The sequence below is a fragment of the Amia ocellicauda genome, chromosome 3, assembly GCF_036373705.1.
Source record: "Amia ocellicauda isolate fAmiCal2 chromosome 3, fAmiCal2.hap1, whole genome shotgun sequence".
Classification (NCBI taxonomy): domain Eukaryota; kingdom Metazoa; phylum Chordata; class Actinopteri; order Amiiformes; family Amiidae; genus Amia; species Amia ocellicauda.
The window spans coordinates 4,639,049-4,653,805 of record NC_089852.1 but is presented as its reverse complement, the minus strand read 5'-3'; the positions used below and the strand labels follow the sequence as shown (position 1 = coordinate 4,653,805).

Sequence of the window (14,757 nt, the reverse complement as noted above, 5' to 3'; positions counted from 1 at the left end):
ATGGCTCTGCAGTGTATTAGTGGAGTATTTGTATCCGAGAGAAACATCTGGTGTTCACCTGAGACTTTGTCCAACAGAAAGTTCATTCTAAGCTGCCAACAAGAGAAAGGGTATTAGTTAATAATTACTTGGCATGGTGTCAGTGCAATGCATAAACACTAGTGCATGGTGCAGCTGCCTGCAAATATGCCTTCATGATGTTACTACAAATGGCAAATAACCGAAGAGAAAGATGTCTGTATGTTTGGGTTATAAGCTAGGATTGGGGATGCATTTCTGTTAGTGTATATTATTGATTGGGAGCAGCTTTACATTTCCACTAGGCTGTAGGTTCCCAAGATTGTATGGATTAGTGTCAATTCTTTATTTTATTTTTTTTCAAATGGAAAAAATATATCCATCATAACATTGTTCAACAGTAAATCATATTTATTATTATTATTATTATTATTATTATTTTTGTCCGTAACATTTGCTACAAACCTAAACATAAAAACGTATTTGTGTGATCTGTAATGTGTGCTAATTTGTGTGTGTTGTTTTGTTTACCTCAGTTTGCCCAGTTGATAAGCACCTATAAGGCCTTGGGCCCTGAAAAATTTCCACTCATAGAACAAACCTTCTACCCAAACTACAAGGAGATGGTAAGAACTAGATGTATTTATTCTCTGTACTACAATTTGTGTTGTACTAGACTAGATTTTTATTTTTAGTTTTTGCAGTTCAGTTTTATCCAGTTCTGAGTGGCTGACGATTGTAAACATTCCTTCCAAAGCAAGGAAGCTTGTCTCCATTTCCATTAACTGAAAGACATTTAAGTATGGTCGGGAATTTGATGTTTTTAACTGCTCCCCACATTTAAAATCTCCACTAATAATATAGTAGCCTTACAGACAGCAAATGAACCACCTCTGCTTTACTGAACAAACACATATTTTGTTCATTAAAAGCAGGAAGATCCCAAGTGAAGCATTTTGTGTTTCAAATTCTACATACAAATTAGTATCGATCCATGAAACACACGTGTCGGAATAACATGACAAACGGATAAAGGAATGAATGGGAAACTGTTTTAAGAGTTTTATAAACCATGTTTTTTGGTATGATAAGGTAGAAAATTCCACTACATATTGACAAGAAAAAAAAAACATAAATACAAGTACAAACATCCATTTGTATAAACAGTTTGCTACAAATACATCACACGCATGGTGGTCACTGACACGTATGTTAAGGTAATGTGTTAGATTTTTGGCACAAGGAAAATATTTTATGAAGTGATGTATTGGCAAGTACACATGGAAATATGATAAAAAGCCACAAAAAAAACAAGTATTTCAACTATACAGAAATGCTATACCTATGTATTACTATTTTAGCTGTTAACATTTACATTGTTAATAATGATACAAATATATACATTCTCATATAGTATACAGACTTAGATATTTTGGGGGGCAGATTTTTCATCTCTGTGTGTTTTTGTATTACTCATGTGAGCTGATCATAAAACATTCATTGTGCATGGCGTGGAGAAACATCTCTCACAACAAGGAACATAAAGGAAATTTGTTGAGTGATGTCGGAGTTATATGTAGACCGGTAATCAGATACTGACAGCTAGATCACGTCTTCGTGGGAAATACATCTGTCATAGCAAATATGTTTTTGTGTCCAGTGTTACCATACAAAATGTATTGCTTTTCGCTCTCTGGTATGGATTTAGAATATAAGTCATATAGTAGTTCATCACTCTTTGCGTTTTAGCAATTTTGCACCTGACATCTAAAGCCAGGACAACTTTCTCACATCCAATTCAACACATTCCACTTTAGCTGGGCGTTTGTAGCTCATAAAAGGGATGCACTTGCAATGACTGCCCAAGAATACACAGTTCAAAGAGAGTCGTATCAAAAGGGAAGATGAAAATGTGAGCCCTACAGTACTTGGGGGCATAAAGGTGTATAAGGAAAAATAAGGTGTCCAGACCTAATCAAGTCTTTAAAATGGCTGCCGTCGAGCCAGTGTCGTACTGGAAAGACCGGCCGGGGTTACAGGTCAGAATTCTTGTACATTCGCGCCAGTGGAGAGACGGGCGACAGGACTTTAGACAGAGTTCGGAAAAATCAGCTGAGCTGCAAGAGTTCCAGTGTGCAGGACTGAGGGGTGGAGGGATCCGTCTGTCTAAAAAGCACTACCTCCGCTCCTCTGCCCTCTACAGCGGCTCCACTTTAGGGGTCAGAAATGTCCAGGAACTCTTTGTCCGGGGGGGGCCCTCCCCGGTACCAGCTGCAGGAGCCGTCGCTGCGCTTGATGCAGGCGTACTGCTTGGCCTGCTCTCCGTTCATGCTCTTATCTGTCAGCCAGTCTGTCCAGAGACACTCGTTCTCTGTGCTAAGGGTGCACGGCAGATTGTAGCACCTGAAAATCTGAGAGGAAACCTCACCGTTAGTGAAGGGTTTACAGAGTGATGGGGGCACACTCTTATTTCACCAAATTCCAGAAAATCCATATCAAACTCACATTAAATGGTATTTATAGTATATAACTGCTCTAGAATATATTATTATATTTACTTCTTTAGAAAAGTACTGGCCTATAATAATAAAGAATACATTATTATATAGTTTGAGTGATATCAATTAGTGGATTGTATTTTGTAATATAATCGTGGTTTGGTACAAAACTAATACATACTGACCTGTAAATCAGAAAAAGATAATTAATTCTCTACTGGTTAGTTAACCAACATGCAAGACTCAGGAATAAAATATGTACATTCAATTCATCCTATATTTCTAATATTCTACACACTTTTAAAATGTTTTATGTATATATTCCATTAGGGAAATAAAGAAAACAGACTACGTTCTTTAAAATATTCCCATCTCTATAGCTTTATTAAATGAGGAGCCCATTCAGAGACATTTTCTCTGTCCTCAGCTGGTGTGAAGCTACTGTTCTCATCGCCCGCACGGAGAAAGTTAATGTTGTTTTAAAAGCTAAAGAACTTACTCTGCAGTCACAGCCCATTTCGTATCTGTGATTGAGGTTTTTCTTTTGGGACATTGAAAGGTTATCCCAGGGCTCAATGAAATCACAAAGGCCAATAAAAACCTTCCCATCATTCAACATTCTGCCTGCAAGACACAAGACAGAAAAACGTTAAATCTTTGGCAGATCATTTCTTAAAGGCACAACACTGACGATCCATCACTTCTGTTAACCTGGGCACCTAATAAGGCACGTCCTGATGGATTTCTAATGAACCATTTAGATTGGCTGAGATGGAAAGTACACGTTTAGCTTTGTGGCACTTTTCCATTCTTTACTGTTATTTGAATTCAATCATTGTGCCTCTGTCTAAAGTATAGTACATTGAACAAAAGCCAAATAAATGTGTTACTTTTTATAGACTCAATTGTGGAGTACATAGAAAGAAAGAAATTAAGTATGTTAAATTATCTACACATAGTTTTTTTGGGGAGAATCTGCTTATTTGTATTCTGCTTGCACAAAGTGCCAACAACAGAACTAAAGTGATGGAAAAAAGACGGGCAAAGCTCTTACAAATACTAATAGTCAGCCACAGGAGTCACTGTTGTACAGGAAGTGACTCTGGCAAAGATCAAAGCCACCCCAGTTCTGTCAGCTAATTCTGTGAATCTGCTGCTGTCTTCTTCTACATTCAAACCAGTAACCCCAGGAGTTTAGGGTGCAGCCTTAAGCATTCGAGCCACTTGGGATCCCAGAGTTTCCATGTTAAATATTTTGTGAAGGGGAAGTAAAATCTAACCAACAAGAAGTGTTCTGAATTGTTTTAAAACCTCTTCTGTCCACTTTTACAAAATGTCCTCTTGAAAATGATTGTGACAGGAGTGTCAACTGTTCCTTAAATAGATGCTGAGGTCTGAACTCATTAGGTGCGTGTGAAAAGTGCAAATTAGAAACCCCAAACGTATTTATCTGATCTCGTCACGTCCTCAGCCTGTAAGGTTAGGATATCAACCCAGAATGAGAGGAGCTCTAATTAGGTTAAAAACAGCACCAGCACAACAGGGCAAATAATTGAGTTTCAACACAGATCGCCGCTGCATCTCTGGAGAGAACCGCAGCCCTGGCAGTTCAGCAGGGGGCGCTGCTTCACAGAAGTTGGCAAACAGGAGAAGCAAAAGTGCTACCATTACTTCTCAATTCAAGTCAGTTGCATTGCAAAAGCAATAGCATTTGGGGAGATTGTTCTGCCTTTCTTTGCTTATGAGTTTATAACAATACTGTGCAGTATAGGCAGTAACCGAGTCAAGCTATAGTGAGGTAGCACAGTTTTGTTTTACCTGACAGAAGGTATTGAACCTTATTGCTAGAGTCCAGCCTCACACCACAGAGGGAGGAGAAAACCGGGGTGTAAACATACTGGATATCCTTCACCTTCTCAAAGCCCTTAAACATCTAAAAACACAAAAACAAAGAGAATTGTAATTCATATGCAGGGTAAGGTAGAACTGCAGCTACACTGTCATCATGAAGAACTACAGATAAAATCCAAACCTACATTGAAATCTTGTTTCTGCTGTTGATGTATAGCTGTGTTTATATTCATAACACAAATGTATTATTATTATTATTATTATTATTATTATTATTATTATTATTATTATTATTATTATTATTATTACTATTACAGTCAGCTAGGGGCAGTGATTGACATTAAAAATGCCATCTGTATCAGATAATGTCTAAAAATATATAAAAAAAATGTCAGACCTTGGTCTAGACAAAGTCAAAACTTTGACCTGTCCAATCTGATCATAAATGACAAACCTGTACCCAACTGCGGTTTAATTTAATGCCAGAAGCCTACCGCCTATAAATAAAAGCATGCCAGGGTACAAGTTTGTAATTTGTGATTCACCCGCAGGTAAGAGTTTTGAATTGGTCTCAATTGGTCTCAATCATAGACCCTTGTCAGCGAGAGGTGAAATTAGAAAATGCATGCAATGATTATCCATTGTAGTACATTGATTTTACTGTTGCTTACCTTCACCACCTTTATCTCATACTGGATCTGCTTGAAATGAAGTGAAGAGCTGTTGTTAGGAGATACAATCTTCTCACCCAAGACCTTTGCCCGAATTACTGCAAAGGAAAATACAGGAATGTCAAATTTTAAAGAAAATAATTGATATAGATTTTTTTTTAATTGCATAATTCTAAAAAAGAAAATCATGAAACAATAGGTAACAAAATAGGAAATACTACACATTAAAATTATATGCCCAGACTTAGTTCTTAATACTAACACCTCACCCAACACATGAACACACACACACACACACTCACGCACACGCACACACACACACACACACACACACACTCAACACACACTCTCACACTGTGTCAGGCAGGCAAGACATTGCTGCGTATTTAATATTCATACGCTGTTGCTGGTCATATAAACACTCCCTGCTCTGTTAGACTAATGATATTTAGCATCTCTGGTGCATTTCTTTCAAAGACAACTCTGTTCCTTGGTAACACAGAAATCATAGAAAACACACTATAACCAAGCAGAAGATACTATAAAGTTGTTTGTTTGTTGAGTTTGACACAAGACCAAAACAAAAATTATCATGATGAAAACCATTATATAGCTTAGTAAGTTTTTCTCTACACACTATAGAACACACTATAAATTGTACATTATAGATGTATCTGATTGCAAATTGCAAATCTCTACAATGCACTGCAGTACTGTAAGATAAGATTCAACCAGTTGCAGGATTACGTGAATCGCAGCCTGGCATGACGTGACTTATTTATGTCAATTGATGGTTACCCATTCATTAATATAGCTTATATTAAGCTTGTATTGTGCTGAATTAGTTATTTAGGGGTTACGTTAGTCTGTGTGTGTAAAATGTGTTTTATGAGGGTCTGACCGTTTTATGAATGGTGACCAGTTTCGACGACCCGACCACCCTATTAGTTCCATCAATTGTGACCTCTTAGTGTATGCAAAAAAACTTCATACCAGTTGTTTTCCATCTGCAGCAGAGTCAGCCAATACGTAGCTTAATAATGTGGCACATAATCACATGTAAAGGGGATTTGCAATTACATCCCCCCAGCTCTCGTGAAAGACAGGTGCAGTGGGCCATTGAAGACAGGAACCTTAGACATAAAGAAATAAAGACAATGTCTTTCACTGACGGACCTATTGTGCCGTGATGTTGAACATAATGCTCAACCAGCCAGACTGCTTCATTTGTTGTATAATATGGCATCCTCCAGGCCTCCAGTTTGTATTTAAAGGTCTCTTTTTGTGTAGAATAATTGTCTTTCTGACTATATACAGATATGCAGTGTTCTACTAGTAACCATCTGTTATCTGTCCTGTTATTATTTTATTTAATATTATTTAATTGATTGTGCTTGCAATAAGGATATGATCAGTGCCAACGGGGGCCAGCACAAGCTACAAACACTTGTTCCTCTAATGAAACTTACTAAGTGGACCTCCGGGTTAATTCTAACCTGGATATCGGCCAAATGTGTGCGGCGAGCCGTGCCAAACTAGGTGGTAGTCGTGATACACGCAGATTGTGCGTTTGGGCGCTGAGCTGAGACCACTACGCTCATTTCAGATGAGGTTAACACGTCAGTCTTTTATTGTAGGTAACGTCAGGCTTTTGTGTGGGAATGTTAGTGCTGTTCATTGGAATTCACACCTAAATCCTCTGGCATGCTAAACACAAGCCCCCGTGCAGCACTATTGTCAGCCCCATGGGAGCACAGTGTTCTGGCTGTGCTGCAGTAAATCTGTCAGCTATGCCTGTGTCAATGCCCAAACGCCAATGGCATGTGTGTGAGTGTTTTTTGGGAACCAGATATAATTGCATAATGCTATGACTAACTAACAAAACATGTGATGGTAGTTTTAGGCCCAATGGCACTATTCAGGGGCATAAATCTCAGATGTATTAAATGGTTGGAGTAGCTGTCCATGATTTCAAACATATGTTGAATACCGAGCTTAATTGCACAAATTAAGGAATGGGACGTTTTATGTTGTAAATTATAATTTCTCTGTTTGATGTTTTGAAGGAATCAATGCATAATTCAGTCAGTCAGTTCCTCTCATGACCTGATTAGTATTTTCAGGAAAGTGCTCAACCAGGAATGGGTTTATTTAAAAAGCATTTTACTGATATTTACATATTTTAACACTAGGATGTATAGAAACATCTGTAGCGTAGTTTCCATCAAACATTTTAAATTAAGTTACCAAGGTTAGATTGCACAACTTAATAAACTTTTGAGTTTCTCCATGCATATTCCTTGATCAGGGATCATTTCCATTTGGCGTACAGAGCTCCCTGTCTTCAGAGCAGGCATACTTTCTGGATAATTTAGCAAAATCTTGTACTTGTTTACTCAAAATGAATCCCGATACTTTGGGGTGATATCATCTCAGTGCAATGTACAGTTAGAAAAGATTATCCACGTTGCACAAGATTAAAAGCCGGTGCCTGACCACTGTATAGTTTCCGTATGCCTCTGGTAGACTGATTAAAAACAGAACTCATGCAAAATAAGCACAATCCCATCTTTTCATCTTTAACCACCACACGTTTCTGCAGCACAGTGAATTGCACGTGTCAGTTTCAGCAGTGTTGTGTTTCCATGACGTGTTCTCTGTGGAACTGTCCGACTCGTGTGTATAAAGTAATTCACAAGACCTGAACACGTGCAGTTTTGTGTTCTATGAAGACTGAGCACCGTGCAATAGGGGATCCCATTCAATCTAATGTAACATAAAAAACTGAACTGTAGAGTACTGGATGAGAAGCTTATACCTAGCAACCTTGTCAGACTTTTGTGTACCCATTAACATACAGACACTGCCTTTATTTTCTATTTTTTAAACTGTATGCTGGTTTATACTTTGTCCCATTATTCAAAGAGCACTGAGAAAGCCAAACAGGGCTTTAAGGTGACTATGTTTTCTCGAGATTTCGATCCCAGTAGTGAAGTAGGGATCTCCGAGTTTGTCTGAGATAAGTGTCGAGCATGCATACTCCACAACAACATGAAAACGAGACAGTTCCTCACTTACAGTACAGACAAGTTTTCCAAGGATGCCTCCCTGTAAAGTTGCTATGCACATTCCTCTACATGGCTCGTGAAAAATGGAGTATGCTTTTTTATTTTTTTATGCTTATGTATTTGAGTGACTTCCGTGTATTTGTCATGCCCCAGGAGACCACTGAATCAATATCCCTTTATCAAATTTGGCCCAAATCGTAGCGCTTCATTTCCTATTCAATCACTCACACCCCCTTACTGCCACACACACACACACACACACACACACACACACACATCCTTCATAAACCCTTTCCTCCTGCCAAAGTGCTAAAGGTCGCTACTCGGCCTGCTAGAGCTGTCAGGGGATGCCTGCTTTCTGCCAGTTGTCCTGAATGTATGGTTACCAGGGTGTTGTGAAAGGATGGACTTCTATAACAAAGGGAATGCTGTCAAGCAATGACAGAGAGCCACACTACTAATCATTGAGACAAAAAAGTCACAGTGAAAAATGTCTGGCCCAGACCTAATTAATTTCTCTGCATGTTTCTGCTGGGAGGGTGAAACTAAATGATGTTTTAGGATTGGCCCACACAATCAGTCGACCATTTAGGACACACAGACACCAAAGCGGCTCTGCTATGTACTGTAGGATCCTGGGTCATTACAGGCTACTGTGTAAACTGCACCTATCCTGCTTTGAAATGATCTGTCGAATTCATTAACACATCTTTTCATTTTATCAGTGTAATTTCTACAGTCAATTTGAACTGATGTCACACCCAGAACCGACATGCTTTGTGTAGTGGAGTTTACAGCTTTAAACACGCATGTGTGTTGTGTTCACTTGCCAAAGAGCAGCAGGCAAACTGTACTGGAAAAACCCATAATGAAAGTCATGCTAATGATGCACCTGTCTAAACACTTCACAGTTGTAAGCACTGCAAAATCATTTAATCACATTAACTGTATAAAATAATATGTGTTTTCTGGTAGTTAGAACCTAATATTATGAATACATTAACTGTATTTGCAAGATATTGATTTTTAAAAGAACCAGATTGGTCCAGGAAAAAACAACAACCTAAGAAGAAGAAAAAAAATCAATATTCTCAGATGAATGCCAGGTCTTGTCATGTTCACAAAGATTTCCAGTCAGAGCATTTAAAGCCATTAATCAGTATGCAAACAGTTTCCTCTCTCCTATAGAGATGCTAATTCAGTGACACTTTTGAAACTCGTGTTCTACATTTACTGTTAGTGCAGCTTGGAAGCGTCCCAGCACTGTCGTGGATCTCGGGACCCTGCAGCCTGCTAAATGTCACATCTGCTTTGTGTTTTGAAGACTTTCGCAATGGGGACGAGACGCCTATAAAACGTTTTCCTTAATGCTGTGGTTTCCTACTTTAAGGTAGATTTTTTAAAGAAAGAAGAAAGAATGAAACTACCACCAAATTCATATCTAGACAAAGTAAACACTGGCTAATATTTCAGCATCGCTGAGTGTTGTTCTAAATTGAAATAATCCTGGGATTTTTTTTCTTGTAGCATCATAAGTTATTTAGTGTTTTAGAAAGAAGAGTATCCTTTTTAAAAGCATGCATCTTTGTATGTAGTACTCAATGTAGATTTTAATATAATAAACAGGTATATATATATATATAATACATAATATATACTGTATGTCATGCTAAACATTATCCATCTTAAGTAAAATGGGTTAAGAAGTTTTAAAGATACATATATTATAATAATCCTAATACTAATAATACATACATACACATCCATAGTAAAAACATTCTCGCCTTTTCATAATTTATATGAATTAAATTATAGATTTCCTAGAAGGAAATTACTTTTATTATGACATTTACAAAAATAATTGTATACCAATATAAAATCAGCATTAATAACATTTGAAGCATTACTTTAGCTGTATGAAACAATATCATAAGAAGAATTTTAGCATGTGTCATGCAACACACGCAGCAGTGTACTATATAGTATGTTGAACAAACTTATTTTACTAAACTTTATTTAAACCTTGGTTAGCAATAGGAGCTCTTGTTGATTTCTCCTCATAGCATTCCTCTCCCATCAGTTCAGCTTGCACTGCAGGACTTTCTGAATGGTTTAAGTCTGGGGAAAGTGAATGTTTGCTTTGGCAGCTGTAACCATGGTTGAAACTTGATTTTCAGACTAGGAGAGTTTTCCAGTGAATACCAAGAATTGAAAGAGCTAGACCTTTGTATAACACTTTCATTTTGGTCAAGAAAAGTTGTTATTTTTTTTAAACAGTAATGTGATTATAAAATCCACTTTTCCATCATTAAGCAAACTAGAGAACCTAAATATTCTCCTTATGTGTTTGTATATTATTACCAAGTACTGTATAGTTAAACAGTAAACATATTGATGTACTGCCTAATATAGTTCTGCACATGCATTCAAGCCCAGAAAGGTGCTGCTCTCCTGACATAAAGTAAGACATGAGGAAAATGCATTGTGAATATTGTAGAAAAACATGCACTATAGCAAAGGAAACACCTGTCAAATTAGTGCACAAGACTGCCTTGAAATCCGGGCTGTGAAGATTGTCGTCTGATCCTAGGTGAATTAATTACAGATGAAAGGAGCTTGCTGCCGGAGCCTCCTACTAACAGGCATATAAATGAAACTGAATCTAAAGGAAATCCATATTTCATGCACCCTTCAATGACTGTACCGGGCAGACGTACCTATTTCAGAGCCGCAGAATGCCTCCTGGGGGTGCGCTGGGGCGCAGCTGCACGCCTGGACCAAGTCCTGCAGCCTGAGGGTCAGGAGAACCAGCACTAACGCCAGCCACCCAGGACAAGGGACTTTCATGGTGATCCTCGAAGCAGAGCTACTTTTTCCCTTCCTTTGAACACACTGCCTTTATCTTGGGGGTTATCTTCCCAGTGCAGAAGCTTCACTTGTCCTTCGGGGGAATATCTGAGATGTTGAGAAACTGAAGTAGAGAATGACTGGAAGAAAAAATAAAAAGCACTGCTCTTCCCACTGGCTCCTGTTCGACTGACTGAGCCGAAACCTCTTATGTACATCTTTGACATTGATGAGCCCGCCCTTCTCTGAGAAAGCACGCCCCCCAGGTCTTTCCAAAATAGTCCTGTCATAGTTCTCAGTCATAGCCCGTCACCACATCACTACAGCCAGCGTTTAGATCGTTTTTGCAAACACAAACGAGGCAAATTAATATTTAACTCAAATAGGAACTCACTCCTGCAGGGCCATCTGTGGTAAGATTTACACAGCCAAGGCTTTTAATATTCTGAAACATTACTTCAAAGGAAATCTTTTATTATCATTATTATTATTGACCTGGTGATTTGAGCCTCAAGCAAACAACTCATATTAATACTCTTATTCTCCCTCTTTATAATTATAAGAGAAGCAAGGTGACTAAATAATTTTGTATGGAAAATAAATAATCCCAGGATTGAACGTGTTTAAACTTTGTGAATTATAAATCTAGCAATCAACCATAAAATCTGACATTAAAGAAAAGGAAATGTGATATTCCTGTCCCCTTTTTAGTTCAGTCTTTCATTCAGGATTTGATTGCTGTGCATGATCTGAATCCGTGTAATTATTAGCGAGGTACTGCGCTCCCTCCGGGTGGATACCAAGAACCGAGAAGATCAAGCTGCTGCAGGAAAAACACCTGTTTATTGCACAACTATTCATCGCATTCAAACTACCACACATCATTTTAAAGAACATGGAAATGAATACAGAAACAACCAACACACGCTATCAGTGAATATAATTTTGGAATCTTCCATTTAAATATATATACATGTAATGTTGTGTAAAACTGTGTACAACTTTGTAAATATATATATCATTTTATTTTTTTTGCTGTGATCTGATGTTATTTCCTTTTGTGGGTAGACTGCTTGTTCTGACTGTTTGTTTGTTCATCGGGTGGCCTCAGTTAAGGTTATGCTCAACCTAGTGTTTGTTCTGAGTCTGATACTCACAGCAATCAAGCTGTTTCTGAATTTAACCAAAGCCAGCACCTGAAGATTATATATAGTTTATGACCGAACCCAGAAAAGGTCTCATAGTGATAATTTCCTTGGCAGGCAGTCAAACCATAAAATGACGTGCACACAATAATATTGATTTCCATTACGCTGACGGTCCATTAAAATAATTGGTATGTCCCAGTGCTCTGAAATTCATTGACAGAGGCGCGCCACTGAGAAAATTGAACATAGTCTTAGAGAGTCTTTGTTTACAAGTCCTACCTTTGCCTAGTAAACCTGTAAAATGTTTGTGTTTTTATGCATTTAAATAGAATTTTTCCCCATTGATTTACAAACCTTCTCCACGCTTTCGATGTGCGAAAAAACAAATCCATGAAAAATATTGCACAATCCAGATGTGCAGACCTGACAGATTTTTACTAAATGACTCATTGCCGCCAAAGATGATTATATCATTCTGTCAGGGGGTGAATACTTCTATAACAAAGACATTTCCATATTTTGTCATCATTAACTGTTATTTCACAATACAAATGATCTTGCCTCTTCAAAGTGTTGAGTAGGTGGTTTAAATCGAAGGGAAAACAAATCCCATGTTAGTGCATCAACATTTCAGGTTGTAACACAATAAAGTGTGAAAAAGTCCAAAGGGAGTGAATGCTACCTGTAGCCACTGTATGTACAGCCCTACAGGTTGATTTCACAAACAGTAGAGCTTAAAAGTACCCTAAACATTCGCATGACAGCTAGGTCACTGCAGAGTCCAAAACAGTATGGTATCTTTAAATGAATCTGTCTAATTCGGGGAGATTGAATTCGAAAATTCCTTGCAAACTCTCATCCAGCCCAAAGTTACAAAATCCAGATAATCTCCCATGGCATATGTAGAACAAATATGTACTGTATCAAGTGCACTCAAATCATTGTACTTTTAAAAATGACATGAAGCAAAACAGCAACCACATTTGACAAGTGATCTCATTGAAAATAAAGGGTACCGAGGGTTTTGCTTCGATAGACCCTTGCTAATTGGTGCACACACACAAAACTGCGCGCAGTCTGTTCTTTGTCTTCCACCGTGCTTTAGTTGCTGTGACGAGGGGCACAGGTGGGTGTTAATACTTCAGTAGGAGGCAATCTCATAAATGCCTTGGAAAATGAAACACTTCACATAGCTTTGCAATTTGCGCCACTGTTTACTTTGATACCAATTAGCAGGGTCATGCTGATGAAGCGCAGGGGAAGTCTAAACCCACGCTTTGTCAGACTGTTTTTGCAGTTTTTTTATTTAAATAAAAAACACCTCAGTATGGCTACACTATTGCCAAGTAATGTCTCTTCCTTTCAAGCCAGGCTGTCGACTTAATTATGCCTGTGCATTAAACCGATTTCAACCAGGTGTTATAGCTGAGGACAATAATACCCACAGGGAAAAAGTGGTCAACAAAATATATTTCAGACACAATAAAAAACCCTCTGTTGCACACCCCCCCACACACACACACACACAGTTTCCTACATAATTGTACCCCCTTAATTATACTATTATATATTTTTCTCTTTATGTAGACCATCGATAAACTCAATAATACTGAAAGATACTGAATTGTAATGTGGTTGTCAGTATTGGCAAAAGGATTTTTAAATTGGAACTACAGTTCACATGTTGATGTTTTGGCTTTCAGATCGCAATGCCTACGTTTCCTGTAGTTGTGAAAATTGGACATGCTCACTCAGGCATGGGAAAGGTAAGAACATCGAGATCAACTTTCCTTGTTTCTTTCCTTTTAATAACTAATATAAGACACTTTTGGCTTCAATCGCCATGAAACAAGACTCTTCACCCTTACAATTCTGAGAGGCCATTACTATAGAAGTGTGATTTTCCTAAATTAATTCTGTATATTGATTAAGTTTCTATTAATATTAGAAGAATAGTGTAATAAGTTCTACAGATACAATTTTATGTTATTGAGATACATTGCTTATCCACACAGTTTAAAAGCAATGATATCTTTATACTAGTTTTCCAGAAGGAGGGAAGTAATTTAAAATATATATGTTTTTTATAATGGGAACCACTCGGCCATCTGTATTGTGTAAAATAATACATTCTCATTAGATCTTACACTAACTGTTGTTTTCATTTCAATGTCTCTTCTTCAAAAGGTGAAGGTAGACAATCACTATGACTTCCAGGACATCGCCAGCGTGGTTGCCCTCACACAGACCTACACGACCACAGAGCCCTACATTGACTCCAAGTATGACATAAGGATTCAAAAGATAGGCAATAATTACAAAGCTTACATGTAAGTAGTCAATACATTCACTGTGTCTATGTGGTAATACTATATAGCATTTAAATGTCTTCTAATCAAGTAACCAGTGGCTCACATGGCTTAACATTAGAGTATGACCCGTATTTTCCTATTCTATCAGCCGAATGGGGAAAAAACATGCAAACATTGTAGCATTGAAAGTTCGTTATCCTAATTAAGAGGATGTGTCATTGGGTGTCTGTATGTGATTTCAATATGTGGAAAGAGTGCTTGATGGCACCTATATTTTCCTCAGGGTAAGGCGGTCTCATATGGTGGATAGCTGTAATGCCTGCTAATAAACGTCTGTCTACACA

At 37.8% G+C, this 14,757-nt stretch overlaps 2 protein-coding genes across 2 annotated transcripts in view; one reads left to right on the top strand and one right to left on the bottom strand.

Moving 5' to 3' along the window:
- syn2b (synapsin IIb) overlaps positions 1-14,757 on the top strand; it is a 75,091-nt gene that overhangs the window by 42,547 nt on the left and 17,787 nt on the right. The window contains exons 5-7 of the mRNA XM_066697822.1: positions 555-644; positions 13,805-13,867; positions 14,289-14,431. Coding sequence (XP_066553919.1) covers positions 555-644; positions 13,805-13,867; positions 14,289-14,431 — 296 coding nt within the window. The remainder of the gene's footprint in view (positions 1-554; positions 645-13,804; positions 13,868-14,288; positions 14,432-14,757) is intronic.
- LOC136733167 (metalloproteinase inhibitor 2) lies at positions 1,057-11,137 on the bottom strand. Its single transcript, XM_066697823.1, has 5 exons — positions 10,824-11,137; positions 5,039-5,136; positions 4,335-4,449; positions 3,016-3,140; positions 1,057-2,429 (listed from the first exon to the last, which is right to left on the bottom strand). Exons 1-5 carry the CDS (start codon positions 10,951-10,953, stop codon positions 2,232-2,234), a joined length of 666 nt encoding a protein of 221 aa, XP_066553920.1. The 5' UTR covers positions 10,954-11,137; the 3' UTR covers positions 1,057-2,231.

Bases quoted from the DNA above. Each gene is read 5' to 3' on its own strand.
- LOC136733167 (XM_066697823.1), bottom strand. From the start codon at position 10,953: ATGAAAGTCCCTTGTCCTGGGTGGCTGGCGTTAGTGCTGGTTCTCCTG. The intron at 5,137-10,823 runs GTACGTCTGCCC...TTTCCTTTGCAG, and splicing joins ATTCTGCGGCTCTGAAATAG to TAATTCGGGCAAAGGTCTTG. The intron at 3,141-4,334 runs GTAAAACAAAAC...TGTGTCTTGCAG, and splicing joins GGTTCAATACCTTCTGTCAG to GCAGAATGTTGAATGATGGG.